The sequence below is a fragment of the Chrysemys picta genome, chromosome 8 (genome assembly GCF_011386835.1).
Source record: "Chrysemys picta bellii isolate R12L10 chromosome 8, ASM1138683v2, whole genome shotgun sequence".
Lineage (NCBI taxonomy): Eukaryota > Metazoa > Chordata > Testudines > Emydidae > Chrysemys > Chrysemys picta.
This window is the reverse complement of record NC_088798.1, coordinates 101845320-101873144: the sequence shown is the minus strand read 5'-3', so window position 1 is coordinate 101873144 and position 27825 is coordinate 101845320. Positions and strand designations below refer to the sequence as shown.

Here is a 27825-nt window from a genome sequence, read left to right as displayed (position 1 = left end):
ATGGCAGGACTCAGTATTATCTAGACCATCCCGGACAGGTGTTTGTCCAACCTGCTCTTAACAATCTCCAATGAGGGCGATTCCATCACTGGATTACACACACACAAGCAAGGGCAGGGCCCGGCCTGAGAATGAGGAGGCTCCAGCGTGCCCATCCCCTCTTTGGGGCAGCAAGAGAGGGAGGCAGGAAGAGAACTGGTCCAGGGGGAGCCCGTGGGGCCAAGGCCAGCAGGGCGGGCACAGGGCAGACATGCTCCTGAGGGGGCCAATCTAACCCCCCCTTCTCCAGCCAGCGCTCCTCGCCCCACGCTTGCTCCTCTCGCCTTCAGCAGCAGCAGGCCCCGTGGAGACGGAAGGGGGAGGGTGTGACTTGGCGGGGAGCGCCCTGGGCCCGGGCCCGCTGCGCTGGCGGGTTCCCTCAGGAGCGCGGCGCTTCCCGGGCGGGGCGGGGCTGGAGCCGAGCCCGCCCGGAGAGAAGGCAGCTCGGCGGGGCGGGGCCGCCCCTCTCCCCAAGAGAAGAGCCATGCAGGCCCGGCCGAGTTCCCGGCAGGAGACGCTAGCCCTGCGGCGGCAGCTCATCGGGTAGGTGCGGCGGGGTGGGCTCGGGCACGGCGCGGAGCATAAGCGGGTCCCTCTTCCCTTCGGGCGCGGCTCGGGCTGCCCCGGCCTGGAAGGAGCCGGGTTCTCAGCGGAGCCCGCGGGCTGCGAGACTGTTCGGGACACACCGAGGCGCCCATTGCCCGCTCCTGGGCAGGGCAGGGCAGGGCAGGGCGGGCGGGCGGCCCCTTTCCTGACGCAACTCCCTCCGCGGTTGCGTTAGTTTGAAACTTCACGGCAGAAATTGGCTCCGCTGCGCCTCCTAGGAGCGGGGACTGTAAGCGGCGCTCTTCCGGGATCGCTTCTTTCTTTTTTCACGTCTACAGCTGTGGTGCTTTATACCGAATAGGAATAATAACCCTCCGCCCCCATGGTCTTTGCTCCGTCTCCCAAAATCGTTAGGTTTCTTTTTCCCTAATTCACGGGTCTGACGATTTGGGGGGTTTCAGAATTCCCTCCCTCTTTCAATTTTTTCAACAGTTGAAAATAATTTTGAATCCACTTGTTCTTGAAAGGACTGTCGTTTAATCACTTTCACTGTCTTGATGATGATCTCCGGTTATGTCCACACTCAGGGTGGGGGGGAGAGTAGAGGCCTTCCATGGGTAACTACAGGCTGCAGTGAAAGGCAGACTGCATCCACACTTGTCACTGGTGTGTAGCTACACCGCTGCAGAGACAGGCTCCAGCAGTGGGGAAAGACTCTGGCAGCAGGAAGCAGTGGGATACGACATTGCTAAAATAGCAGTTTAAACAGGAGCAGCACCTCTTGGGTAGATAAAGAGCTATGTAGCGTATATGGCCTGTGGGTTCAGGGCACTCTACTCACCAAAGCCCAGTACTGCTGGAACGGGGGTTGCTTCTGCACCACCTGGCTTGAAATAGCATTAACAAACACCAAATAGATGGTTTTCGTCATCAGCATCCCTCACTATAAAAATTGTTCCAGAACCCCTGCCTAAAGCCAGGTCTCACAGTCTATACTGCTGTTTATACCTGGGCTAGCTGGGTGTGCTGTGTCTGTAGTCTACACACTTCCATAAGTGAAGAGGTAGCCTCAGTTACATCGCTGTAAATCCAGAATGTTATTTTGGATTAACGCTAGAATAATTTAGGAGCAACGCCAGTGCTGTTGATATGCTTTATATGGATTTATGCTGGTGGAGCTGAGATGGTGATCAGGCTCTTAGATAGAGGTCTGTAGAATCATGACTGGTGTGGAGAAAGTAAATAAGAAAGTGTTATTTACTCCTCATAACATAAGAACAAGCGGTTACCAAATGAAATTACTAGGCAGCAGGTTTAAAACAAACAAAAGGAAGTATTTTTCCACACAACGTACAGTCAACCTAAGAATATGAAGTGTAACGTCACAGTTGTGAAGGCCAAGACTATAACGGTTCAAAAATAACTAAATAAATTCATGGAGGATAGGTCCATCAATGGCTATTAGCCAGGATGGATAGGGATGGTGTCCCTAGTCTGTGTTTGCCAGAAGCTGGGTATGGGCAATGGGATGGATCACTTGATTATCTGTTCTGTTCATTCCCTTGGGGACCTGGCATTGACCACTGTTGGAAGACAGGATACTGGGCTAGATGGACCTTTGGTCTGACCCAGTATGGCCATTCTTATGTGTTATGAGGCTACTTTTGTTTATATTGCAAAATGTCTCTCATATATTTAATTTCACATATTCCACTTCATTTTATAATACTACAGCCCAAAACCAGAAGTGTAGTTGAGACATTTACAAAACAGAAGTACCTTTATTGTACTAGATTTTCTCAGCAGAGTTCAATTAATTGGCAACAGAAGAAAATGAACTATTGGACATTTCTTTGCACTTCAAAAAGATCACAAAACCCCATAGAGCTGTTGAATGCAACAAAGACAATAGCAAGGAATCGGATTACGTGACTGTTGACCTTTGAAATTAAGTTGTGTATTAAAGACCAGACTAAGGACAGACTTCTCTCAATTGGCTTTGCTTAATCTGTAAAGGTTTTATGACAAGAAGGATATGGGTGGAAAGTGTTAGAAGAAATGTGTTCTGGGTTCAGTCGTACACACAACATGAGGAACAATCTTTCAGAATTTAATCTTCTCATAATTGATATGTCCACAGTCATCGACATTGGAAGCCAGATTTCTTAATAAGTGCTATCTTCTAAGTGCTAAAAGGAACACTGTAAACTGAAAAATCAGAGTATTTTTTACCTACTATTGTTATATTGTTGTTACCAGTAAGATTGCTGTCACTGAGTTACAGTAGAGAAAAACTTTTTTTCTCTATTTTTCATTGTATTTGTGTATTTGACAGCATTTTGTGTGCATGCATTTTCAGTGTCCCCTGTGGTTTGTGTAGGTCTTTCACACAGCAATAGAGGCAAGAAAAATAGATTTTGACAATAGAGATATATGGTTATAAACCCACACAAACTGGCACAGGTACTATAACGAAGGCTACATTTATGTCACGGAGGTCATGGAAGTCACAGAATCCATCACTTCCAGAGACCTCTGTGACATTCTCTGCTTCAGCCCCAGGGGCTGCAAGACTCTGGAGCTGACAGCCAGTGGGGCCCTGGCAAAGTTCTGGCGACAGGGGGCCCCCTGCAGATTTCCAGCGACAGGCGACAGAATCCTGAGGAGGCCCTCCTCAGGGTTCCAGTGATGGGCAACAGCCTCGCGTGGGAGGAGGGGGATGCCTCAGGCACAAAGATGGTGTATCCCATTTTCTCTTTGGGAAAAATGGTCACTCTGCAGCTCCCAGTCGCCGTGAGCGGAGGGGAACCCCACAGCTACCAGCCTCCGCGGTGGTGGGAGAAACCATGGAGCTGCAGAAGCAAAAGGTCACGGCTTCTGTGAATTTTTGTTTATTGCCCATGACCTGTCCATGTCTTTTATTAAAAATAACCATGACAAAAGCTTAGTCTTACCTAGAACATATTCTACTTCACTGATTAGATTTCAAGTTGATGTTGTTCTTTTAATAACTACTTGAAATTACATATTTTCATCAGGTAAGAATGATCTCTCCTGCTCCCTCGGGCAGGCACTTAGGAGCTTTACTTGTTTGGGCACCTCATTATAAAAGAACACTTATCGGTTAGGTCCCAATCTTGCAAAGAAAACTATGTGGGCAGACTGCAGCAACCATGCAGAGACTTACAGAAGTCACCGAGGTTGTATGTGGGCACAGGTCTCTCCATGTGGTTCCAATTTGCAGGATCAGAACCATATAGAGAGTACAGGGAAGGTGGGGAAAAAAATACGAAAAGTTGAGAAGATCAGATTTGGGAGGAAATCTTAACAGAATTTAGTGTATGTGCCTCTTGAAGGAGACAAAGGGAGTGGAGACATATAGCTCTCTATAAAATTTTAACGTAATAATAATGTAATGAGGGGACCACAGCATTTCAAATCAGACGAGACACTAGATACAAGTCCCTATATTTAAATGCTGGAGTTTGGTGGTCAGACATCCTCAGTGAAGGGCTTGTGAATCTGAAGTTGGTTTTCCCTGCTGGTCCACCAAAACCTAAGTTGGCTGACTGTTAGTGCATGGTTTGTTTGAGGGGACTGAAGTAGAGTGCAGGCAGTTCATGTTTAGTTTATTTTGAGAAAATATTGCTTCCATTTTGCCTTTGGTTAAAATTACAAAAAGATTGGCAATAGTTAATTGTGTGTGACTTTTAGATGTTTTATCAGGATCTTATAGTTCAAGAAGTTTTGTGGTTTTGATGTTTGGTACAGCTCTTCCTGCAAGCTCTTTTTTCCTGAAGATCCAGTGAAGATTGTTAGGGCAAAAGGCCAGTATATATATGATGAACATGGAAGAGAATACCTTGACTGTATCAACAATGTGTCTCATGGTAAGTTTAAAATAACATTATTCATTATCAAGTTGTTCTAAATGAAGGCAACAATATTCTGGGAGAACTCAACCAAACAGAATAAAAACAGCATTTGTTTTTCTTATGGCAATACTATGTTGCATTGCAGAAGCCCAATTTTTTTGTCATTTGATTGGAAAAGGGTGGAAAACATCTCTTGGGTCTGTAATTTGGGCAATACATTTGATTTCTTGGTGTGGATACATGAAATTTTCCCCATTTGCTTTCTGCCCAATCTTTGTAAAAACGCAGTAAACTGAAATTCACAAGATTCCTGCTTAGGCAGCCAAAAGTAGATCAACTGTTTAGCTGTAAGTAATGAATTACTTTATATGGTCTGTTCCATTTGTGTATGTTTTCCCGTAAGGCAGGAGTTTTTGTGTATATTCTCCCCTAAGACTGTTTATTTGTTTACTCCTTGACTGCTGCTTCAGTGGAAAAACATGTTTCCTCTTGCATGTATTTGGAATCTATCAAAGTGGTCAAGGCTTATAGCCCTATGCAGAGCTATGCATTTGAAGGATTTAGAAGGCAGAGTGCGCACACAGTTCAGTGGATCAAACTGGATACTACCCGATTTAGCAAGCTGATACACAGGATTCCGGAAATCTGATTAAGAATATGAACTAAAGCCATTTTTTAACAAATACAAACAGAACAACTTGTGAACCAGATGATGCACCCTAATGTAGACTCTCCAAGCATACCCGCAGTGTGTTCCCTTTATTGCAGCAGTAGTGTATCAACAGTAGTGTCAGTGGGCAAAGACAGTGTGTATTTATCTATTTGTCAACAACAAATGTCCTAGGGAAAGAACTTGTATGAATGGAGAGAACATTAAAACTCCCCTTTTTTTCAGTTGGGCACTGCCATCCGGATGTAGTAAAAGCAGCACATGAACAGAATCAGTTGCTAAATACAAATTCTCGCTATCTCCATGACAATTTGGTGGATTATGCAAAGAGACTTTCTAAAACACTGCCTGAGAAGCTCTGCAAATTCTATTTTTTGAATTCAGGGTAAGTATGAGGTATTACTAGTGATAAACTCGTAGCTATACCTGAGGTATAGGTATAGTGACTATACACTTCATTGTAAGTAGCTAGCTGCAGGGTCTTGTAAGTCGGGGTGTAGATCATGCATTGTCTGGTTTTGCAGACGAGACAATAATTTCAGACTTTTTGAGAAAGCTGCTGGATTTTATCCTTTTTAAACTTTTGCTGCTCTAAAGGTTTAAATTACCAAATTATTAGGCAAACACAGACACAATGGTTTTGAAAAGCTTTTAAAAAGCAGCTTATAAAAGAAAACACGAACAGTTTATATTATTTAGATGTGTTCTCACTCTGTCATACTAAGGGTTTTTTCCTTTTCTTGCTCTGTCTGTGGTTGCTCTGGCTTACGTGGGACTTGCCAATCTTATTTTAAATTATTTTTGAGGTATGGGGATATTCAAGCGCTGGATGCTGAAATTTGAAAATGTATTATTACATTTAATGATGCATTTAAATGTTTTTATTAATGTTCCCCATGCACTAAACAGAAATGTATACTATATTATCTCAGGATTGAATTACAGAACAAGACTAAATTCCATAATGTTTGTATCAACTAACACATACAATTCCAGCTAACTACGTTTGCCAAGAAAATATACTATACATTAGGATATGAAGTAAAATACACTTTTGATACAAAAAACTATTAAAAGTATTCTGGTTTTGAAGAGCATTTTATTCTATTTCTAAGGCTCTGCTCTATCAGGCAATATTTTTTTTTTTCAAATAATTGTAAATCTTTAAAGGCAGTACTATCTATACTGCAATAAAAGCAGTCAGCGTAAATTTAATTTTCATAGTATTAGCTTTGATAGCTTCTTGTCTAAACTGATTTATCATAGAATTATAGAAAGGAAGGGCTGGAAAGGACCTTGAGAGGTCATCAAGTTCAGCCCCCAGTACTGAGGCAGAACCAAGTAAACCTAGACCATGCCTGACAGGTGTTTGTCCAACTTGTTCTTAAAAACGTCCAGTGATGGGGATTCCACAGCCTCTCTGGAAGCATATTTGAGTTTAACTATCCTGGTAGTTATGAAGTTTTTCCTAATAGCTAACCAAAATCTTCCTTGCTGCAGCTTAAGCCCATTACTACTTGTCCTACCTTAAGTGGATAGAGAATAATTGATCCCTATCCTCTTTATAACAGCCCTTCACATATTTGAAAATCTTCCCCCTCAGTCATCTTTACTCAAGACAAAAAGGCCCGTTTTTTAAACCTTTCCTCATCGCTAAGATTTTCTAAATCTTTTATAATGTTTGTTGTTCTCCTTGGGACTCTCTCCAGTTTGTCCACATCTTTAAAGTATGGTGCTTGTAACTGAACACAGTAGTCCAGCTGAGGCCTCAGTGCTGAGTAAAGTGGGACAACTGCCTCCCCATCTTACATACAACACTCCCATTAATAAACCCCATAATACACCTTTTTTACAACTGCATCACATTGTTGACTCATAATCAATTTGTGATCCACTATAACCCCCGGATCCTTTTCCACACTACTACCACCTAACCAGTTATTCCTCATTTTGTAGTTGTGCATTTGATTTTTCCTTCCTAAGTGAAGTACTTTGCAGTTGTCTTTATTGAATTTCATTTTGTTGAATTCAGACCTGTTGTCCAATTTGTCAAGGCCACTTTGAATTTTAATCCTGCCCTCAAAAGTACTTGTAACCCCCTTCCAGCTTGGTGTCATCTCCAATTTTTATAAGCATTCTCTCCAACTCCATTATTCAAGTCATTAATGAAAATATTGAATAGTAACAGACCCAGGACTGATCTTTGCGGCACCCACTAGATACATTCTCTCAGTATGATAATGAACCATTGATAACTACTCTTTTGAGTATGGTCTTTCAACCAGTTGTGCACCCACCTTATATTAATTTCATATAGACTACATTTCCCTTGTTTAGCTTATGAGAATGTCATGTGAGACTGTATCAGAAGCATTACTAAAATCAAGCTATATCACTTTTACTGCTCCCCTCATTCACTAGGCCAGTAACCCGGTCAAAGGAGGAAATTAGGTTGGTTAGGCACGATTTATTCTTGACAAATCCATGCTGGTTATTCCTTATTATCCTCTGGATGCATACAGATGTATTCTAGTATCTTTCCATGCGTAGAAGTTAGACTAACCGGACTATAATTTCCTGGGTCCTCTTTGTTCCCCTTTTTAAAGATGGGTACGTTTGCCCTTCTCCAGCCCTCTGGGGCTCCACATGTCCTTCAGAAGTTCTGAAAGATAATTGCTAAGGGTTCCAAGATTGCTTCAGCTAGTTCCTTAAGAATCCTAGGATTGTTAACTTCATCAGGCCCTGCCAATCTGACTATATCTAATTTATCTAAATATTCTTTAATCTGTTCTTTCCCTATTTGGTTTGTACTCCTTTCCCCCAGTTGTTAATATTAATTGTGGTGAGTATCTGGTTACATCCTTTTTAGTGAAGACTGAAGCCAAATAGGTATTAAACACCTCCGCCTTCTTGATGTCATCAGTTATTAGCTCTCCTTCCCTGCTAAGTAGAGGATCTACACTTTACTTCATCTTTCTCTTGCTCCTAATATATTTAAAGAACTTCTTACTACATTTTATGTCTCATTAGGTGTAACTCATTTTGTGCCTTAGCCTTTCTGATTCCTTCCCCATGTGCTTGTGCTGTTCTTTTGTCTTGTTCCTTGGCAATTGTCCATGTTTCCACTTTTTGTAGGATTCCTTTTTGATTTTTCAGATTATTGAAGAGCTCTTGATGCAGCCATACTGGGATAGTTTGCAGTTCTGCCTTTAATATTGTCTCCTTGAGAAACTGCCAGATCTCATGAACCCCTTTTCCCCTTGATTTTCTTCTTATGGGACTTTACCTACCAGTTCTCTGAGTCTGTTAAAGCCTGCTTTTTGGAAGTCCATTGTCCTTATTCTGCTGTGCTCTCTCTCCCCCCCCCCCCCCTTAGATTTCATGATTCTAAGAAAAGGATCATTTCATGGTCACTTTCACCCTAATTACTGTTGGTCAGAATCAAGTCTAAGCTGGCCATCATCCTGGTTACTTCTATTTTCTGAAACAAAAAATTGTCCCCAATACATTCCAAGAACTTTCTGGAAATTTTGTCTTTTGTCATATTGTGTTTCCAGCAGATATCTGGGTAGTTAAAGTCCCCCATGCTTACCAGGTCTTGTGTTTCAGATTTCTGTTTGTTCTAAAAAATGCGTCATCCACCTCCTCTTCCTGATATGGTCTTTAGTAGACCCCCTACCATGAATCATCCCAATTTACCCCCCTTATATCAAAGACCTTCAACTGGTTTGTCTTTCACCTCCTCCTGAACCTTAGAACAAGTGTATATATTCTTGTGATATAATGCCACACCTCCTCCCTTTTTATCCTGCTTCTCCTTCCTAAATAAGTTATACCCCTATATTCCAGTCATGAGACTTGTATTACCAAATCTCCCTGATGCCAGTTAAGTCATATTTTAGCTTATGTACTAATACTTCCAGTTTTTCCCATTTATTCTCATATGCCTTGCATTTGTGTATAGGCATCAAAGTTGTTGAGCAGACTCTCCCACTGATTTCCCTCTTGTTGCTCCTATGACCACATTTTAATTTTCCATGTCCATCCCAACACCTAGCCCTCTGATCAAGTTGCCTTTTTTTATGCTAACTTTTGTCACCTGCCCTCTTTGAACCTAGTTTAAAGCTCTCCTCACTAGGTTGGTAAGTTACTGTATGCAGATGCTCTCCCCTTCTTGTTCAGGTGGACCCCCATCTTTTCCCAGCAAATCATCTTCCTGGAACAGCATCCTATGGTCAAAGAAGCATTCTAGCTATTATTATCCTTACTTGGCCTCTCTGTAATTCCTACCCTAAAATATAGTTCTTTTCAGGTAGTCAGATTTCTGTATAAGGGTATTCATTTCTGTTTTCAGAGATGATAATTTTTCTTTCAAACTAATCACGGCTATGATTGTTTTGGCCTGCTTCTCTGGTAATTTATATCATGTACTTACCCATTGTTGTAAAATGCTTTCAGATCTTCTGCTGAAAAGTGCTATAGAACTAGGCTTGGCAGAATTCAATTTTTATTTATTTTCTTTTAATTTATTTAAATTTTCAGTTACGCAAAATGGGGGCGAAGACAATTATTTAATGACAAACATTAAGAAAAATGCTAAAGCACAAATTGTCAATATCACGTCAGAATATACAAAGTCATATCCTTGATTCAAACTCTAAGTTCTCAAGCAGCATTTTTCTTATTTTGATTATCCTAGATGGAAATATTTTTCTATCTGGTTGTGTATGTACAGTGAACATTTACCCATAAACACTCAAATCCTTTCACGCCTGTAGCTAGTAAGTACAATGTAGTATCATAATCCTAGTCCTATTCCAGCCCAGTGGCCTGCAGTTTTGCACCTGTGATTATTTGCCTATACAACTGATGTCATTTTGGATGCAAAATGGCACAGCAAGGAAGGCCAAGGTTTCAAATCCTGTCCATGTATGTGCAGTGAAATAGCTTTTGAATTTTCAATTGCAGATCAGAAGCCAATGATCTTGCCTTGAGATTGGCACGACAATATACAAAACATGAGGATGTTATTGTTCTGGACCAGTAAGTATATCAAACAACGTTTAATAATATCTATGGTATTTTATTTTTGTTTAGTAATTTTAATTGCCATTTCTAAAGAAAGGGCACAGTTTTATTCAAACTACCCCATCTGCAAATTTCTTTGACATAATTTTGCCCTGTAGAGGTCCGAATGGAAGTAGTGACTACACCTCTACCCCAATATAACATGACCCAATATAACATGAATTTGGATATAACACGGTAAAGCAGCGCTCGGGGGGGGGGGGCGGCTGCTGCGTGCTACGGCGGATCAAAGCAAGTTCGATATAACGCGGTTTCACCTATGACGCAGTAAGATTTTTTTGGCTCCCGAGGACAGTGTTATATCGAGGTAAAGATGTATAACAACAAATAGGCCTTTTAAAACACAGTAGCTAGCAAAGCAGACATAAGAAACAGCAAATATTCTGCATCTGGAGTTTTGGAGCTTAATTCTGATTTGATTCCTGATCACCACCAGCAGGTAATAATCATCCTGATACACACTGCTGTGATAGTAGAAACAAGCCATTGAAAAGCCAAAGAAGTGGGGGATTGATGTCAGTTTCTTCTACCAAGTAAACAGGGGTGGAAAGTAGGAGCCAAAATCCCAAATACAGTCGACCTGGCTGATAAATTCCTGTGCAGCTATTTTGTGCTATGTGACTATATCTTGGTCAGCTGGAATTCTAGAAAACTGTGATAATATGGAAATTACTGTTTAGCTCTGCTGCTACATTGTTTTTGTTTTAAGTGCTTACCATGGACATCTGACATCCTTGATTGACATAAGTCCATATAAATTCAGAAATCTAGAAGGACAAAAGGAATGGGTCCACGTGGTATGTACATATTGCAGCCTATATACCTTGACTATTTCAGTTAATTTATTATCCACCTCATCTGTGGCATACTAATCATAAGGCATTGTTCCTTTGTTCAGGCTCCTCTCCCAGACACATACCGTGGAATATACAGAGAAGACCATAAAGATTCAGTCCTAGCCTATGCCAACGAAGTGAAAAAAATAATTGAGCAAGCACAAAAAAAGGGCAGAAAGGTGAAAAGATCTTTCCTAATCTATTTGCTGACTTTAGCAGTGGGAATGAGTAGTAGAGTTTATCAGCAGCAATAGACATTTCAGGACCATCCATGTCAGGGAATTAAGAAGCATGTAGATTGCATAAACGACAATTATACTTTCGTATTACATCCATCAGATATAATTTCTGAAGATTTGACTATATATATAACAAAGTAATAGTTTAAAAACTATTCATCCAGCTATGTAGAGTTTGCAACTTGCCTATGTTACTGCAGTAACCTTTACTATTTAGTTCAAATGTTGCACGTTACTCTTCCAGATTGCTGCATTTTTCATTGAATCTTTGCCAAGTGTTGGTGGTCAGATCATTCCACCAGAAGGTTATTTCCAGATGGTAGCAGAGTAAGTAGATCCCTTCAGAACCCTTTATACATGTTTTGTGTTCTTATTTATCTAAACTGAGATTAAACACCACCATCTTTATCACAACATGCAAATAGCTTAGATTTAGTATGCTTTTGTCCTATTGAATTGTAAGCTCTTCAGGGCAGCAATATTATTACTATTTTTATGTAATGTAGAACAAGCATATTGGGTTTTTATTTCTTAACTGGTTAAAATATTTTCTGTATAAATGTGCAGTATAATTAATGTATCAATTGAAGTATCACAATTTTATGCTACAAATTTTAGAGATGGAAGTTGAGTGTCAAAAGTCTAAAATGTCCCTATTATGTTACAGACACGTACACAAGGCAGGAGGAGTTTTTGTTGCTGATGAAATTCAGGTCGGCTTTGGCAGGGTTGGCAAATGTTTTTGGGCATTCCAGCTTCAGGGAGAGGATTTCGTACCTGATATTGTCACTATGGGCAAACCAATGGGAAATGGGCACCCCATCGCCTGTGTAGCAACAACTAAAGAAATTGCAGAAGCATTTGCAGACACTGGAGTGGAGTATTTTAATACAGTAAGTGAAAAGTTAACCAAATCATTGTTTTCTGATTACATGACCAACTAAATGTAAAAGAGGACATCACTATTTAAGTGTCACAGTCCTGTAGGATACAGGTAACACGTTAACTGAAAGCAACATTGAGCAGTTATAGTCCACAAACAATGGAGGAAAGTTTTCGGCTGTTAACGTTGATATTTATTGATACGTAAAAACTGTGCTTTAATTTTTTTTTCTCCCTATGAGCCTGACACTGTCTTTTTTTCCCTTTGAGCTTAGTTTGGAGGAAATCCTGTTTCATGTGCAATAGGTTTAGCAGTTTTAGATGTGATTGAGAAGGAACATCTTCGAGCACATGCCACACAAGTAGGCAACTTCTTGATGGAATTACTGAATCAGCAGAAGGTCAAGCATCCTATCATTGGTGATGTCAGGTATCAACAACCAATTCACATTTTCAGATAGTTTGATTTAGGTCAGCATTTATCAAATCGGAGCAACAAAGGTTGTGGCAAGCTTTTTAAATCTTGTGTTAACAGGCAATGCATCAACTAACATTCTAATATGGAACTATAGTGGGTCTGCATTCTTCACCAATTCAGCATCACAAATACTTTTTGCGTATCTCTTTCCCTCCCCCACCCCCATACAAGCTACTACAAAGATTGACTGACTTTCACTTGACTAAAATGTCTAGACTTGAATTGGCCTAGTGCCTTATGATGGCACTGCCAGATCCAAGTTAAAACACAGATATGGAAACTTGCATTGATTCTGCCATCACTAAATTCACAAACAGAACTTGAACTCAATCGGGGAATTAGAGTGTGCAGGGGGAAAAAATTAAAATCTTGTCTTGCTGTATTAATTACATTAATGACAGCGCCTCGTCTATGTTAAGACAACTAGTAGTACCCTTTTTCTATCCCTTTAACAAACTAATCACATTAGGAATAGAATTAGTGAAATATGAAAATATTACAACAGTATATGCTCATAGGACAGTCGCTTGTCAGAGAATAACAGAGTTCTCACTTTTTGTTTGGTGCTGATCCACTTCTTTGTAAATTATTCCTAATTCCTTCTAGCTGATTTTAGACTGAATACCTGTTTTTTTCTTTTAAAGGGGTGTTGGATTATTTATTGGAGTGGATTTGATAAAAGATCAAGAGAAAAGGACCCCAGCTACTAAAGAAGCTGAGTATTTAATAACAAGGTATTTTTTTTAAGTACATACATATGTGATTATACATTAATCCATGTGATTTAACAAAATGTTGTAGCACTTAATGAAACAATGTTGTGAGAGGCAAGTACTAATCATTCAACACTTATACAGCATATATATAACTATGTGCATAGCCACCGGGGACTAAAATATTATGCAGACACCAAGATGATAAAATGGGTATTAACACTGAACTTGTCAATCTCCAAATACGGCTCAAAGTGATGTCTTATCCTTGAAGACTCACTGATGTCATTGGGAAGTTTGCGTAAAGTTCATAGATAGAATAAGACTTATGTAGTAACCAAACTTTTAAATAAAGACACCTAATTCTTCAAAAAGTACTGAGGCTCCAATAACACCTGTTTTTTGAAATTTTGGCTTTAGTGTATGCCAGTGGGCTGGTGTTTCTTTAACCTATAAAAAGAAGCATTGAGGATTTCAACAGTTTCAAATTACACTGTGCTGACACTTGGTATATAAAATGTCAGTGTATACATCAGAGAATGTAATTTGGATTGTATCTTGCATGCAGTTCTTAATGTGAATTTCTGTTAAAACATGAAGTAATCCCCTCTCATCTAAGCTACTTAAATATCCTGAATATTATCTACAACTTGACAATTTGTGGTGATTGGACCACAACACTTGGAGGACAGAGAATTTTTCTGGAGTCTCTATTATGCTGCCACTGCAGTAATTAATATTTTAAATATTAAGAAAAATAAACAGATTACATTTAATAATTTGACCTAAAAAGTGTTTAGATTTTTAGACAAATCTTCTTCCCTCTCTAGATTAAAGAGAGAATATATTCTGTTAAGTACAGATGGTCCAGGAAGAAATGTGCTTAAGTTCAAGCCTCCACTGTGCTTTACTATGGACAATGCCAAATTAGTTGTGGACAAAATGGATGAAATATTAACAGGTAAGACTGTCAGATTAATTTTCAGCAGTTTTGGTTAGCAGGGTGAGCAAGAACTCTCCTGTTCTAATCTTGGCTCTGTCACTATTGTAGTGTGACCAAGGGGAAGCCATTTAGGGCAACTTTTTCAAGATGGTTTCTAACTTTAGGTGATGAATTTGAGGCAGTTGGGCCCAATTCTCAAAACTGCTTTGCACCTGTGAAAGCTAGGCCATCATTACCTATAGTAAAGCACCTAAAATTGAAGGCCATTTTAGAAATTTTGGCCTTAACCTGTCCAGTGAAGCTCTTTAAGAGGTGAACACAATTGTACTTAATGGGGGATAACTGTGTGGGGCTCTCTTAGAACAGAGGGATACCTAGTAAAGGTGGTCTCTTGCACAGGTTCATTATATTTATCTGCTGACCAGGCACATGTTGAGAATGAGTTCAATACTTTGCATCTCTAAACTATTAACTTTTTTTACGTTTGCAGTTAGCTCAGTGGGGTCATTAATGTCTTATGTCTGAACATTGTTATGAATTTGCTTGCATTTCAGACATGGAAAGAGAAAAGACATGTGAGCTAGTAGGAAATCACCATTAACTTCAGGCCTCAGCTCTATCTGGCCAGGTAAGCATTTTATCTTTTGCAGTTTGTTTCATTAGAATCACTAAACTAGTAATAACAATGCATTTGGTGTAAAGATCTAAGCAATCAAATGTTTGTCACATTTTTTTCAAAATAGATGACCCCTTCTGATATTTTAATCACTATTTTGATTTATGTAGGATCACTTCAGCTTCTCAGGCCCCACAACCATCTATTCTCCCTCAAGTGAAATGCCTGTTTTTTGATATAATTAAATCTTTATCCTTAAAGCACTTCAAAATTTGACTACTCCAATAGCAGCTGGATCCTTCAGAACCTGCTGCTATGAAAAGAATATCACCCATTGTGCTGTCTGTTTATGGTGATAGAGAGGGTAATTGATTTTCAATGTATTTCATTGTGTTGGTTGCTGCTTATGTGACTGCTCTACTGAACCCTTGAGTAAGGCAAGCGCAACTTGGTCCATTCTGGAATCTACTCTATTCTCCTGGAGTAATCAAAGAAGAAAAACCAAATACTCTGAGCTTCCTCTAAGGCATAGACCCTACCCTATTTCTGTTGATGTCATTTGGAATTTTGCCAGTAAAGGGAGTGGCAATAAGACCAGAAGCAAAAACACAATGTGGTGAACTAAGGAGAAACACTAAGATGCTTCTGCATTGCACTGGAAGTTAACTTTAGTTCAAGCAAAGGCTGTATTATCAGCTACAGCAGGTTATGCCCACATTACCTGTTTTATTCAAGCATGAAAAAGTTGCTTCTGAATTAACATATAAGCAGCATACCTTAACTAGTATTTAGTCTAGATATGTGAAATTAAACAGCGGGTAGAGAAATCTTAAGGCCTGATTTAATTGTCATTAAGATTAGAGATGCTGACTGCTGTAGGGGCTGGATGTCAGCTTTCAGGTGTATGCAATGTAACTGATCACAAAAACTTTATGAAGGTAGTTCTCCTTTTTAGTTGCTTATTTCCTATATCATTATAGAAGGAAGAGTTGCTACAGTACATGGCAGAGTCTGCAACTTTGCTTTAAATACAACGTAGGAGGAGAGGCATTGACCTGGTTAATTTCCTTTATGTAAAGAAAAATATGAAACCTGATACATACTCTCCAATGTTTTATCTTTCATCTATAGGTTCCAGACACTAATTTGACAAAATCTACTACAAAGGATCATTAAATCCCCATAACTAGTGCACATTTAGGCTAAACAATTACATTTGAATCTGCAACGTTTAGTAACGCTTCTGTAGCGGTGAAAAGCTTTAGAGAAAATACATAGGCATTATGATATAGTTTGCTTCAGCTGTAGGAAAGGTGGTATGGGATTCACTTAATTAGCAGCCAGTTTCAGAAAACAATGACTACCCAGGAGTTATTTTCCTATTCTAGCTCTTATGTCCCACACTTTGCAGCATTTCATTTTTCTGGTTTGAGCTATTCCAGTGACTATAACCATCTGAGCTTGGCCAAACATTCTGCCATCCCATAGAACCCAACGATCACGTGTATCTGTCCTTATTTTGCCATACTTCAGTGTCTCACCAGGTACACCACCTGATTTATTTTGTGCCAATATAAGGTCTAAAGAGCTAGACTGGTTTTCAGCCATAGGTTTCAAACAGATGGTTCTCGGTCCCAAACTGTACAAAAGTTCCCTATGAATTGCCTTCTGAGGACATGTTTAGTGAGGAAAGAGGAGGTCCAATCTATACCTTGTTAAAAGGGGGGAGGGGGCTAGCTCAGTGGTTTGAGCATTGGCCTGCTAAACCCAGGGTTGAGAGTTCAATCCTTGAGGGGGCCACTTAGGGATCTGGGGCAAAATCTCCCACACTTCCATTGCTTATGAGAAGTAGTGAGCAGTGAACTGAAATAGGGAAGGGAAAGAGAGAGAGTTAATTGCACAAAATGGCAATGCTGCTCTACTAGACCATGGAAGCTGCTACAGGGAACAGAAAACCTACTTTCCACAGAGTCTAATAAAGGTGTTAAACAGATTATTATGTTGCTGCCTTGCATATATCTGTATTGTGGAAGCATAAGCTCTTTCCACCCACAAAGTCATCATAGATCTTGTGGAGTGACCCTGGCTGCCATCGGGAACAGAAGCACTGACACCTTGGCAGGCAATAAAGCCCAATCTTCTTGTCAGTTCAGTACACCTGATATAAATCTTTAGTGCTCTTTAACCATTTTTTTCTGTTGGGTGGTGTGGCTTTGGACAGAATGAAGGGAGTATAATTTCCTTGTGAGGTATGGAATGATGATTATGGGATTCTTAGCAGCATGTTGTCATGTTACAATAGAGTTCTTATATGGTATAGAAGTGCCACTTCAGAAACTCACCTAGCAGACATAATGGTATCTAAAAGACAGTTTTCGTAGATAGGCAGAATGGAGATACAGGTCAGTGGCCCCACTGGTTGTGTGGTATGGGCTTTTAATGCCACTGGTAGGCTTCCACAAATATTGGCTGAACCATTTGAACTGCTCTGAGAAATCTGAATAGCTGAGGGTTCTGTCAAGGAACCAGAGAATCCTGCAAATAGGATGTTTCTTATAAGCAGACACCTGGCATGTTATGGTGCTGGGCTAAAGTCTCTTGTCTACATCTTCCTGAATAAAGTCCAGGATTGTTGATATTTGTTGTACTGTTCTTGACACCATGAGCTAAACCTAGTCCACAGGGAGAAGTAGACCTTTAGTATTGAAGCTCACCTAGTAAAGAGGACAATTCCACTCCCAGTGGAGGATAGCTCTAGCACACCTAATACTTCCCATCTCAAGAGCCAGGCTATTGGGTGTGGATGGAGGAATATGCCTTGGTAAAGGATGTCTCATCGCACAGGTAGCTGCAACAGTGGCTCCAAGTTCAGTTCTATCTCATTGGAGAACCATGCTCTCCTTGGCCACTGAAGACCTAGTATCAGCTTTGCTGCTTCTCTCTGTATCATCTTTTCTAGAAGTAGAAAGGGCAGAAATGCATATACAAGCTATAGTGCCATCTGTGCAAAAGAGCATCCATCCCCAGGGCTTCCTCTGGTAGATTATTTCAAATGTTTGTTGTTCTTGTGATTGGTGAATAGGTTGACCACCAGAAAGCTGAACTTGTGCAAAATCAGAATGGACTTCCTGAGTCAGGCACTGTTCTGAGCCAAGTCTGTCTTGGTTCAGCTCTCCTTTTACATTTATTGCTCCTCTAGCAGGGAGAATCCTCTTTGCCTGTTCCTCTCCCTCTTTTGCAAGTCGTTACTCCACATTCCTCATAGGTTAATATACACCAGAATGGGAGTCTTGTCTGACTGGATCAGAAGCCCTCTTAGTTCTGAAGTCTCCATTGCACTAGTTTACACATTTGAGCTCCACAGGTTGATGCTTCTTCCCCAAGGGTTCCAGGTGCCTGGCCCTGTCCTGTGCCCCAGCTGTTCTTCCCATTCCATCTAGGCACAAGTATCCAAGAGTCTGGAATGCATAAGGGAGACTCTTGTGTGGGATAATGCATTAGCTGAGTATTCAACACATGGCTCAGAACCAGCACCTGATGCATGCATTCTTGTGAATGGATCTATGCTTTTATTAGGAAGTACTGGAGATAATGTATAGGTGACCTTGTCCATGGGTTTATTTCTGTGCATGAAACCAAGAAGATCAGCATCTGTGTCAATATTTAACTATGGTTTCTTATGCACTTTACCAACATCAATAAAGTTCTGGGTCTTGAGGAATTTGTCCAGGGATGGGTAGACTGGTGGAAGCTATGGCCCTTGCCCAAAATCTCATTGCAGCAAGTGTGATCTGCTACCAAGGCTGCTGGGATGGCCTATCCTTTATAACTAGGCTACTGTGGCTCTTCCAAAGGGCAGGATAGTCTGAGGGTGGCCACTGAAACCTTGAGTCCCTTTTCTCTCTCTAGCAGGTGGTTGTTTAGGAGAGAGATTCAGTATGATTACTATATCTTTTGTATGAGCTAGTACTGCAGAATTAATCTAGAACAGCATTTTGCCATGGCTGAGGGGAGCTGGCAGAGTCTGGAAATAAGTAGTGGATTGTTGGTTCAAGGTGGCTGAAGCTATCCCACTGCTGATTATGCAGAGGAAGAAGAAAATTAAGTTGCCAAGGAACAGGTGGGAGCAAAGTGGTGCTTGACTGCTGCTGCAGAAGCAGGAGACTAGGCAGCAGTGGAGGGGGAGTTGTCTGGAGGTGCACATGCCCTGCTACAGCTTTAGACTGCCTCTGGAAATTGCAAAGGGGGGGGGGGGGGAAGAATAGAACACCTAGATGGGTTGTTCTCTCTATTAAGCCATTTGGAAAAAATGCAGCTGTAAAGCCCGAGACAGGGAACAACTTTAGGAGCTAAAGTTATTTTTCATTAAGTCAAGCTCCGTGTCCTTTAAACTAACATCTCTAAATCCATTCTACCAAAAAGAAAAAACCCTTAAAAAAAAGTTAAATTAAGCCCTAATTTGTAAACCTTTAGGTAGTAGATGAGTGCTAGAACTACATCTGCTGCTAGTCCTGACAATTTAACAAATGCTTCTACAGTAGATGGTTTCCACCAAGCCCACTGGCATTACTCCATTAATACTATTGCCCTTTTAGGTACACTTACTCCAAATGGAGTTTAGTTTACCTTCTGTACTAGGGAATGCAGTTATTGTAAGGTGGGAAAGGAAATGCAGCAGAAGTTAACCATACAGAGAATGAACCATTAAAGAGAGTCAGTTACTTGTGTACGGTCAGCTTGTAGTCTTGGTTTTCACAGTTGCTCTGTTAGGTTAATCCTTTTAAGAACTAAAATTTCAGCCATACTGCTTAAAATTTAGGTGTCTCTGCTACATTGAAATATCAAAGCTATGCTAGATATGTGGCAATGTCACTTTGAAATGGTTCTTCCAGTTTCCATCAAGAAAGCCCAAACAGTGGGTGCCATTAAATAGAGTACTCTGAGCTGGTATTTGGAGTAGTCAGTAAACCTAGAATAAGAGATACTGCAGTGAGTAGGTACAATGCAGGACAAAAGTTCTTAAGGCATTGATTTTCCTACCCCTGGAGAAACAGTGTAGCCTGCACAATTTTGGACTGGCATTTTAAATATGCCAGTTTCATCGCTGCAGGTTTTGTTTGCTTTAATTTATATAAAGCCAGAAAAGTTGTTTGTCTTTATATTAGAAATTCAAGTTCTGTCTATCCCACTTTTCCTGGAAGGCTGGAAAATGGGAGGGTAAAAGAGATTAAGTCACAAGTTCAAGGACATGAGACCTGCACACAAATGAGGAGGAAATTTAGTCACTATTTAAGACACCGTTTAACAATGCTGGTTAGAAGCAGGAGAAAAGAGGGATTCTTCCCCTTAGTCTCCCCTCCACAGTTCTGATCCTTCAATGAAGCTACCTGCAAACATCCATTCTCAGTCTCTGCCTAGATCAGTGGTTCTCAACCTGCAGCCCAATCAGCACAGAGCTGCAGCCCATGTGACATCCTTAGTGCCATACAGGTAGTATTGGATGCACCCCACATAAAACAATGGTAAATAGGTTGAGAACCCTCCTCCCCCAGGGTTTGGCTTCTTTCTAGAAAGCCAAGGCAAAGTCAGCTACTAGTACACAGTTAAGCGTAACTGATCATTACAGTTGTCTGGAAGACAAGATATTCAAAAGCCACCACCACTCCTGGACAGCTCAATTTCAGTGAGGGATTTCTACTGAGTTTTCTGTTCTGTAAACTCACAATTGAGTTGGAGCAGATGCTCATTTTCAAGTGCGAGCACACCACTGACCAACACAGTCTGGTTTTAAAGTCCAACCTTTAACTGTGATGAGATTGCTATGAACAACTAATTTTACTTCAGTTCTGGAAGCAGTACACCCGAGTTGTACTGATACAGCTGAAGAATAGCACAAGACACTAGATTACACCTTTTTTATTTCAAAAGCTAGGATAGCTTCAATATCCATGTCATGGTGAATCAGAACACATGTAAAATACCTTACAATACATTAGATTCCAAAAAGGTACCAAAAAGTACAGTAAAATTAACACTTCCATTACAGGAAATGTATGACACAAAAACAATACAAAATAAAAAGGTGGAAAGTGACACTGGTTCCCTAAGATACATCTCATTCTGTACAACTGGAGTAATGCAGAGTCCATAGTAAACTCCAAGAGGCAGTCCCTAGTTGCAGAGCTGCAGCTTTAAGCAGACCCTCAAAATCAGTTTCAGTTTAACCTATTAATAAAATCATTAATTAATATCTTCAGCAAGACTGAAGTTTACACACCACACTGTCTAGACAACTAGTTATCTGTAAATATTAAACATGTAAGACATTTCCAGGGAGCTCTTGAGTAAGATGCACATTTAACAGGCCATAGAAATTTATTGTAAAGTTAAATTTGGTACATAATTGTAATATCCATCTACAGCATTGAGTACAAAACCTATGCAGTCATTTTCTAAAAGAGACCATGCCACTGCATACCTGAATAAATTTGATCAATATGGCTTGTAATTATTCTGATGACCACCACGTCTTGGACTTTTCCCATAATTTGCACTGCCTTGACCTATAAACAAGAGATCAAATGCATTAAGCTGCTATTACTTATGGTGCTCATACCCAATACATTTCTCTTTACTTACTGTAATCATAGCCTGGTCCATATTCATAATACCCACATCCTGAATAATCATAGCCTCCATAGCCACCATAACCTTGCTGATAGCCGTATCCTTGATTCCCATAACCCTGGGTCCAGTAATTGCCATAACCTGGATTCCAAATTTGACTTTGAGCTACAGAAGGGAAAACCATCCACAAAATCCCATTTTAGTACAAGCATCTTAGTTCTGAATGCGTCCATACTTAAGTAGCGTGTGCAACACTTACCACCTCTTCCACCTCTGCCTCTTCCTCCATAGCTGCCTCTTCCTCCACCACTACTGAATTGTTGCTGCTGGTATACTTCCTTTGGCTGCGCTACCTTGATCTCACACTGAAAAAAAGCAAGGAGAGCAGTGTGCTTAAGTACAACACTGCCTTTGTAACTGAAAATGTAAAGTAGGAGAGCTGTGATTTTACTGGTAGTCTACAGTGGCTCTCAACCTTTCCAGACTACTGTACCCCTTTCAGTAGTCTGATTTGTCTTGTGTACCTCAAGTTTCACCTTACAAAAAACAAAAACAAACACTATTTCTGAAAAATTGCTTACTTCCTCCTTGAGAGCCACTGGTCAAGAGGATCCAAATAAAGAGATCCCAGAAGTTTAAATTGGTAGTCTTTTGCAGATTTGAGATTTTAAATCAACAGTGCTTGTGGATATTCCGCTCCTGTTTACTGCTGCAAGGTCACCAGGGAGTGCTATTAAAGGGGCACAGTCAGACTGAAGTCAAAATGATCATGTTAAAATCACTTCAACAGCTATTAAATCTAAGTTTAAATTTTGTGCATTTAACAGCACTTCAGCTAATTTATTGGTGTAGGTCTCACAGTAAGTTACCTACCCTAAAATATTAAAGTTATTTTAAAACCACAAGGGGACTTGCACAAGTGTAGCAGCTGAACTCATTTTCTGAGGTTAACACTATCCTTTACAAAACTTGCTGCAGTATCAGCAGAAAGTCTATTCTTTGAGAAATCCCAGAAGAGTATGTATGCATGCATGCCTGCCAGAGCCCTTCAAGTAATAGTCCAACTTAATTAATGAAATACAAGTTGTCCTTACTGCATCAGTGTACCTGAAGACCAGAAATGAGTCACTACAACAATTATTTCAGAAAGCATGAGATTCAGTTTAAACTAGATACCAACCTCTGAAATTGGGGAAATAATTGCTTCAAGTTGAATCATTTCCTACCTTGCTTCCGCTAACATTATGGAATTTTTTTTCCAAGATCTTCTTGACTGGATCTTCTTCCTTGAAAGTGATGAACACAAAGCCTCTCCTTTTGTTGGTCTTTGGATCCATTGGAAGTTCAATTGCTTCAATCTGAAAAACATTAAATATTACAATTTCAGGACCATTACTTTTCACTGTATTGTTACGTTCTGTATTTCATGCCCGAACATGTTAGCATTATCATGGTATTTATGTAACAGAATAGCATAAACTTTCTTTAAGCCAATTCATACAAGTTTAGAGCTCCAGCCTTCCAAAATAGGATTTAAATATGGGGATAAATGTTCCCAAATTACAGAACAAGTACTCGATTAGACCACAAAAATGTCAAGTGCACATCTGGCAATTTCTGCCTTGAGCTGTAGTGATGGTCATCTCTTTACGTGCATGACTTTTTGAAAGTCAAACCCTTATAATTTTAAGTTACTATTATAACAAATGCTTAGCGTTTTGAATAGTTCAAGGTATTTTGGAACAGAACTTATGTAAACTTGAAGATCCAGTCTATGTTCAGTTTACAAAATATAATTACAGCATATTCTGCTGTATTTCAGCCCGTACCGGGATTAAAGTTACATACCTCTCCAAACTCTCCAAAGTATTCCCGGATTTTCTCTTCTGTGGCTTCAGGGTTAAGTCCACCAACAAAAATTTTCTTCACTGGATCTTTTTTCATTGCCATGGCCTTCTTGGGGTCAATAAGTCGCCCATCTAACCTGTGTTCTTTCTGTTCCAATACCTGCAAATAATTTGGTATGGCAAGATTAATTCGTGTAAAAGGAGATTTTCACTAGAATTTAGAAAGATCAGAGGTATAATCTTAAACTCACCTTGTCAACACTTCCAGCTTCTTTGAACAAAATAAATCCAAAACCTCTTGATCTTCCTGTGTTCGGGTCCATCTTTATTGTACAGTCAGCCACTTCACCAAATTTAGTGAAGTAGTCTTTCAAGTCTTTTTTGCTTGTATCCCAGCTGAGGCCACCAACAAACATTTTCCTGAAATTTCATAGGGGTAAAGTTATTAAATTAAGAATTGTTATAGCAGTAGACAGTATGATGTACATGAATATCTATATGCCTCCTGTGCATTGTGAGGAACAAGGCCAAAGGCAAGAAGTGGATTCAATGGCCTGTTAATATATGCCATTTCAAAGGTATTCTATTAAAGGACTTGGCAATCTTTTGTATTTCATTTTAAAGACCTTTATCCAAATTAAAAGGATTTATGCAGTGTTTCCTAAGAGTTCTTGGTGCAAGAAGATGAGCACAGAGACATTACTCAGTTACTGTTAGAAACAAAGGTTTGTAGTCTTTAAGCCTCAATATTCTGTTAACAGTACTTTACTGACTGCCACTTATAACTTTCTAGCTTATAAAAAATAAATGTGGAGTACTTAATATTCTCAATTTAGTTTTTGGGATAAGAGTTAACATCCATAAAGCTGAAACATGTGCTTTTGTATTCAAGGATTTTGGCCCAGTTCCTCAACATGGTTAATGTCACATCTACATGACAAATGGTTACAAAATGGTATCAGAGGCAGGGAACAACCAACTTATAATTCTATAGCTAGAACCCTGAAAGCTCTTTGTTAAAAAAGGTTTATGAAAAAGCAGCCAGAAAGGGGTTTCCCTACTCTCTTGCATAGTAAATTTAAGACTATCTAGTTTAGAAAATTTGAGTATTCGTGAAATTGACATCAAGGGTAGGAAGTGAAAACAGCCACCAATGGGGAAGAGATTTAAATCAAGAAATTTAGAACTTAAAGGATATTCAGCTCCCCCAGCTCATCTATTCAGATTAGAGCTCAGAAAACAATTCAAGATCCAACAGGAACTCCAGCAAAGTGAACTGAAGTTATTTGATGTTACTTTTTGGCTTCCAATTCAATCTAGTTGATAATTTAAGTGTTCCCAGCAAGGAAAAAGCCTTAAAAAATGTATGTTACTCCATCTTTTTATCTAAAAAGAGCTGTAATTATCAGGCAAGTGGACCATTTCCTGATGGAGAGATTCTAGTTTGCACCTGCTTTAAAGAGTATACGTGTCATTAGTCCAACTGGAAAGTAAGAATGTGTTTTTGAACAGTTCATCCTGACAGCCACTCTAACCCCACCCTTGCAAAATGGTTACATTTACCAAACTAGGCATACACCCTTTACCATGAGGTGTGAAAATCATGTAAATCTGAATTTTTGCAAGGCTTCTTTAATCTGCACTGACTGACAAATAGGCTTGAGTAATCTACAGTGGCACTTTTGCTTTAATGGCAAGGCAATTCTGTAGTTACACTTTAGAGATTGCATTGTATGGTGAATTCTGGCAGTTTATTACAATATCCTGTAATGCTTTCAAATCATTTATAATACAAGGATCTGACAGTTTCATCCCTAGATTTTGGGGCAAATTCTAGTCCCGGCACCGAAAAAAGATCAACCCCCATGAGGAAGCAGGTACAGTAGCACAATCACATCTCCTACTCTGCTGCAACCATAGGTTGGCACTGCACTTCAGAGAATTCAATGTGTAGGGCAGAATTTTTGATTTGCACAGTAAGTTATCCAGTGGTCTAGCTCCCACACTCCTCAGGCCTGCTGGACAAGCAAACTGTCATAAGGAGCAGAACCACGCCATTGTGAAGCATCCAAAGATTGGAGGCTCATGTGAGTGTATTTGGACCTTAATCACAAGGCTTCAAACTAAGGACAGAAGTTAAGTTTGAATAGAAAAGAGGGCATAATCCACAACTCTCCAAAATACAGCGCATGTGTATTTTTCAAATCAGGCATAATTGTGCACTAGTAGGCACCAATATGGGGGTGGTAATAGTAGCAAGTCTCAAGAGACAGTTGGATGAGAGCCAACACTGGAAAAACTACACCCTCTCTCCCAAAGTCACGAGAGAGTAAGGCCTTGTGTACACTAGAAAATTAAGTCATCTTAACTGCATCGCTCAAGGGGGTGAAAAATTCACACCTCAACTGCATAATTAAGCCAACCTAGCCCCCAGCATGGCAGTGCTAGATTGACAAAAAAAAATTTCCACCTCCTGGGCTGGTGGCTTTACTTATGCCAACAGGCAAAACCTCCTACCAGCAACATAGGTAGTTGCATCTAAGCTGAAGTGCCACAGTAGTGCAGCTGCAACTATGCCATTGAAGCATTTCAAATGAAGCCAAGCCCAGTTAGCGGACAATGCACCTAGGAATATACTGTAGTAAGTAGTGTTGGGCATGTAACGTACGCGTTCCCTTTCTACTCTAGGATGCCATCTCTCCCCCAGATACTTTCCTAGACTCCCACCAACCATTTTCAGGGAGACGGGCTCTTCCGATACGTTATTCAAACCCGGCCAGTAGCGGGATTGGAATGACTAGTGGAGGGGCCCGGCCCCCATGCCGCAGAGAGGAAGTTCTCCAGCCCGTACAGCGGGGAAAGCGAGGCCCTGCCACGCTTCCCCGCTCTGAAAACCCGGGCGCCGCAGCCAGAGGGGCGCGAGGCGAACTCTGCCATTTCAGAGCGCGAGGAGCCAGCCGGCTGCATCCCCGCCCCTCCCCCAGCCTCCACATGGCGCCAACAAAAGGCAGCTCCCGAACAAAGGAAAGGCCTCGGCTGCTGCAGCGCCCGGCCTGCTCATTGGCCGCCGGGCGGGGCCGAGCCGGCCCTCCACGGCGGGGCCGTTCCGCGGCCCTACCCCGAGCGGCCGAGACGGTCTGAGCGGCCGGGCCTCCTACCCTCCCCCGCCATTTCCGTTACCGCGAAAGGCAGCCGCGCGCGCGGCCTACTGATCCGCGACCGCGCGGCACATGGCGGCGGAGAGCGGGGCCCGCGGCGAGGGGCGACACCTACCCCGCATCCTCCTCGTTCTTGCTGGCATTGATCTGGTCGCCTTCGGCTCCGTTCTGGCTGGCGGCCACCGGCGCCGCCGCTCCGCCGCTCTCGGCCTGCTGCTCCCCGGCGCCTTCGGCCGCTTCGTGCCCGTTCTGGGTGGCGTCGGCGGGATCCGCCACCTGCTGCTCCACTTCGGACATCCTGCCCGTCTCCCGAGGCTGGAGACAGAACCGCCTGCGACACAAGCGTAGCGCACGGTCAGAAAGGCCGCGGTCCTGCCGCCCGCCCCGCGGCTCGGTCCAGGCCCGCCCGGCGAGACTCACCTTAAAACCCGCTCTCGATAAAATCCGGGCCGGCCGGAATCGGATTAAAATCCCCGCGTGAGCTCGATCTGGGATCCCTTCGCGCGGCGCTCGGCTGCTCTTCGACTGGCCCCGCCGTCACCCCTCCCCCGCGAGAGACACGCACTCTCCAGCCCGCACCGCAGCCTTCCGCGCGCGGCCGCCTTTATAGCGCGAGAGCGAGCGCTCGAGCCACCCGGCAACAAGGCGCCTGCTCATTGGCTGCCCTCGCTTGCCACTCAGGCGGATTTGCCTCTCTCATTGGCTCCTTCCAGACCAAGAGTGGGGCTGGCCCCAGGGGGGGTTTGGGAGCGAGCAGAGCGGACAGTGGGGCTGAGCCTGGGTCAGGCCGACAGGCGATGCAGGGAGGGAGCGGCTGGGTGGGCGACCGAGCCTGGTACCCAGCGGGGCCGCTTCCCCTTCCCCGGGCTTGGCCCGCGTGTGGAATGAAGCCTCCCCAGCCTGAGTGCTGAGGTCGTTCTGAGCAGACGGGGAGCGGCCAGCCTGCCCACCTCTTGGCGGCGGGGGGTCTCCCTAATTCCCCCATTGGTCTCTGTTTAAAGGAGGGGGGATGGTGAGAATTGGTTTGATCAACCCCTTGAAGCTGGTGACTTGTCTGTGATTGGAAGCTTTGCCTCCCCTCAGTCAAACGCACAGGCACTGCTGCACCTGTGCTGCTGTAGCATAGGTGCTCCCTACATCAGTGGAAAGGGTTTTTCCGCTGATATAGATATAATCCACCTCTTCAAGAGGGAGTAGCTAGCTGTGTCTACACTAGGGGTTAAGTCAACCGAACTACTCTGCACCGAGTGAAAAAATTTTCACCCCCC

General features: G+C 41.6%; 2 protein-coding genes across 8 annotated transcripts; one reads left to right on the top strand and one right to left on the bottom strand.

Moving 5' to 3' along the window:
- The first annotated feature begins 314 nt into the window (after positions 1-314).
- PHYKPL (5-phosphohydroxy-L-lysine phospho-lyase) lies at positions 315-15035 on the top strand. Its single transcript, XM_005295871.5, has 12 exons — positions 315-582; positions 4357-4475; positions 5356-5515; positions 10099-10173; positions 10928-11015; positions 11117-11233; positions 11538-11620; positions 11961-12186; positions 12451-12605; positions 13298-13387; positions 14197-14327; positions 14864-15035. Exons 1-12 carry the CDS (start codon positions 524-526, stop codon positions 14908-14910), a joined length of 1350 nt encoding a protein of 449 aa, XP_005295928.1. The 5' UTR covers positions 315-523; the 3' UTR covers positions 14911-15035.
- HNRNPAB (heterogeneous nuclear ribonucleoprotein A/B) lies at positions 12160-27199 on the bottom strand. Of its 7 annotated transcripts, none has more exons than XM_042850926.2 (9): positions 26978-27199; positions 26673-26888; positions 23651-23819; positions 23401-23559; positions 22779-22910; positions 21812-21917; positions 21565-21717; positions 21404-21488; positions 19748-19894 (listed from the first exon to the last, which is right to left on the bottom strand). In XM_042850926.2, the coding sequence occupies exons 2-8, from the start codon at positions 26852-26854 to the stop codon at positions 21418-21420; spliced, it is 972 nt and encodes a 323-aa protein (XP_042706860.1). In that variant the 5' UTR covers positions 26855-26888; positions 26978-27199; the 3' UTR covers positions 19748-19894; positions 21404-21417. The 7 variants fall into 7 exon arrangements, with proteins under 7 accessions (XP_042706863.1, XP_042706860.1, XP_042706862.1 ...); XM_008166435.4 differs by lacking the exon at positions 19748-19894 and adding an exon at positions 20827-21150; XM_042850929.2 differs by lacking the exons at positions 19748-19894; positions 21565-21717 and adding an exon at positions 12160-13816.
- Positions 27200-27825: the final 626 nt, after the last annotated feature.

What these genes read in the sequence shown, in the direction of transcription:
- PHYKPL (XM_005295871.5), top strand. Translation starts at nt 524, where the DNA reads ATGCAGGCCCGGCCGAGTTCCCGGCAGGAGACGCTAGCCCTGCGGCGG. An exon ending in CACAAAAAAAGGGCAGAAAG is followed by an intron (nt 11,234 to 11,537) that starts GTGAAAAGATCT and finishes TTACTCTTCCAG; the next exon opens with ATTGCTGCATTTTTCATTGA. An exon ending in GCTGAGTATTTAATAACAAG is followed by an intron (nt 13,388 to 14,196) that starts GTATTTTTTTTA and finishes TTCCCTCTCTAG; the next exon opens with ATTAAAGAGAGAATATATTC.
- HNRNPAB (XM_042850926.2), bottom strand. Translation starts at nt 26,854, where the DNA reads ATGTCCGAAGTGGAGCAGCAGGTGGCGGATCCCGCCGACGCCACCCAG. An exon ending in ATAATGTTAGCGGAAGCAAG is followed by an intron (nt 21,918 to 22,778) that starts GTAGGAAATGAT and finishes GCTTTTTTTCAG; the next exon opens with TGTGAGATCAAGGTAGCGCA. An exon ending in TGGACCAGGCTATGATTACA is followed by an intron (nt 21,489 to 21,564) that starts GTAAGTAAAGAG and finishes TCTTGTTTATAG; the next exon opens with GTCAAGGCAGTGCAAATTAT.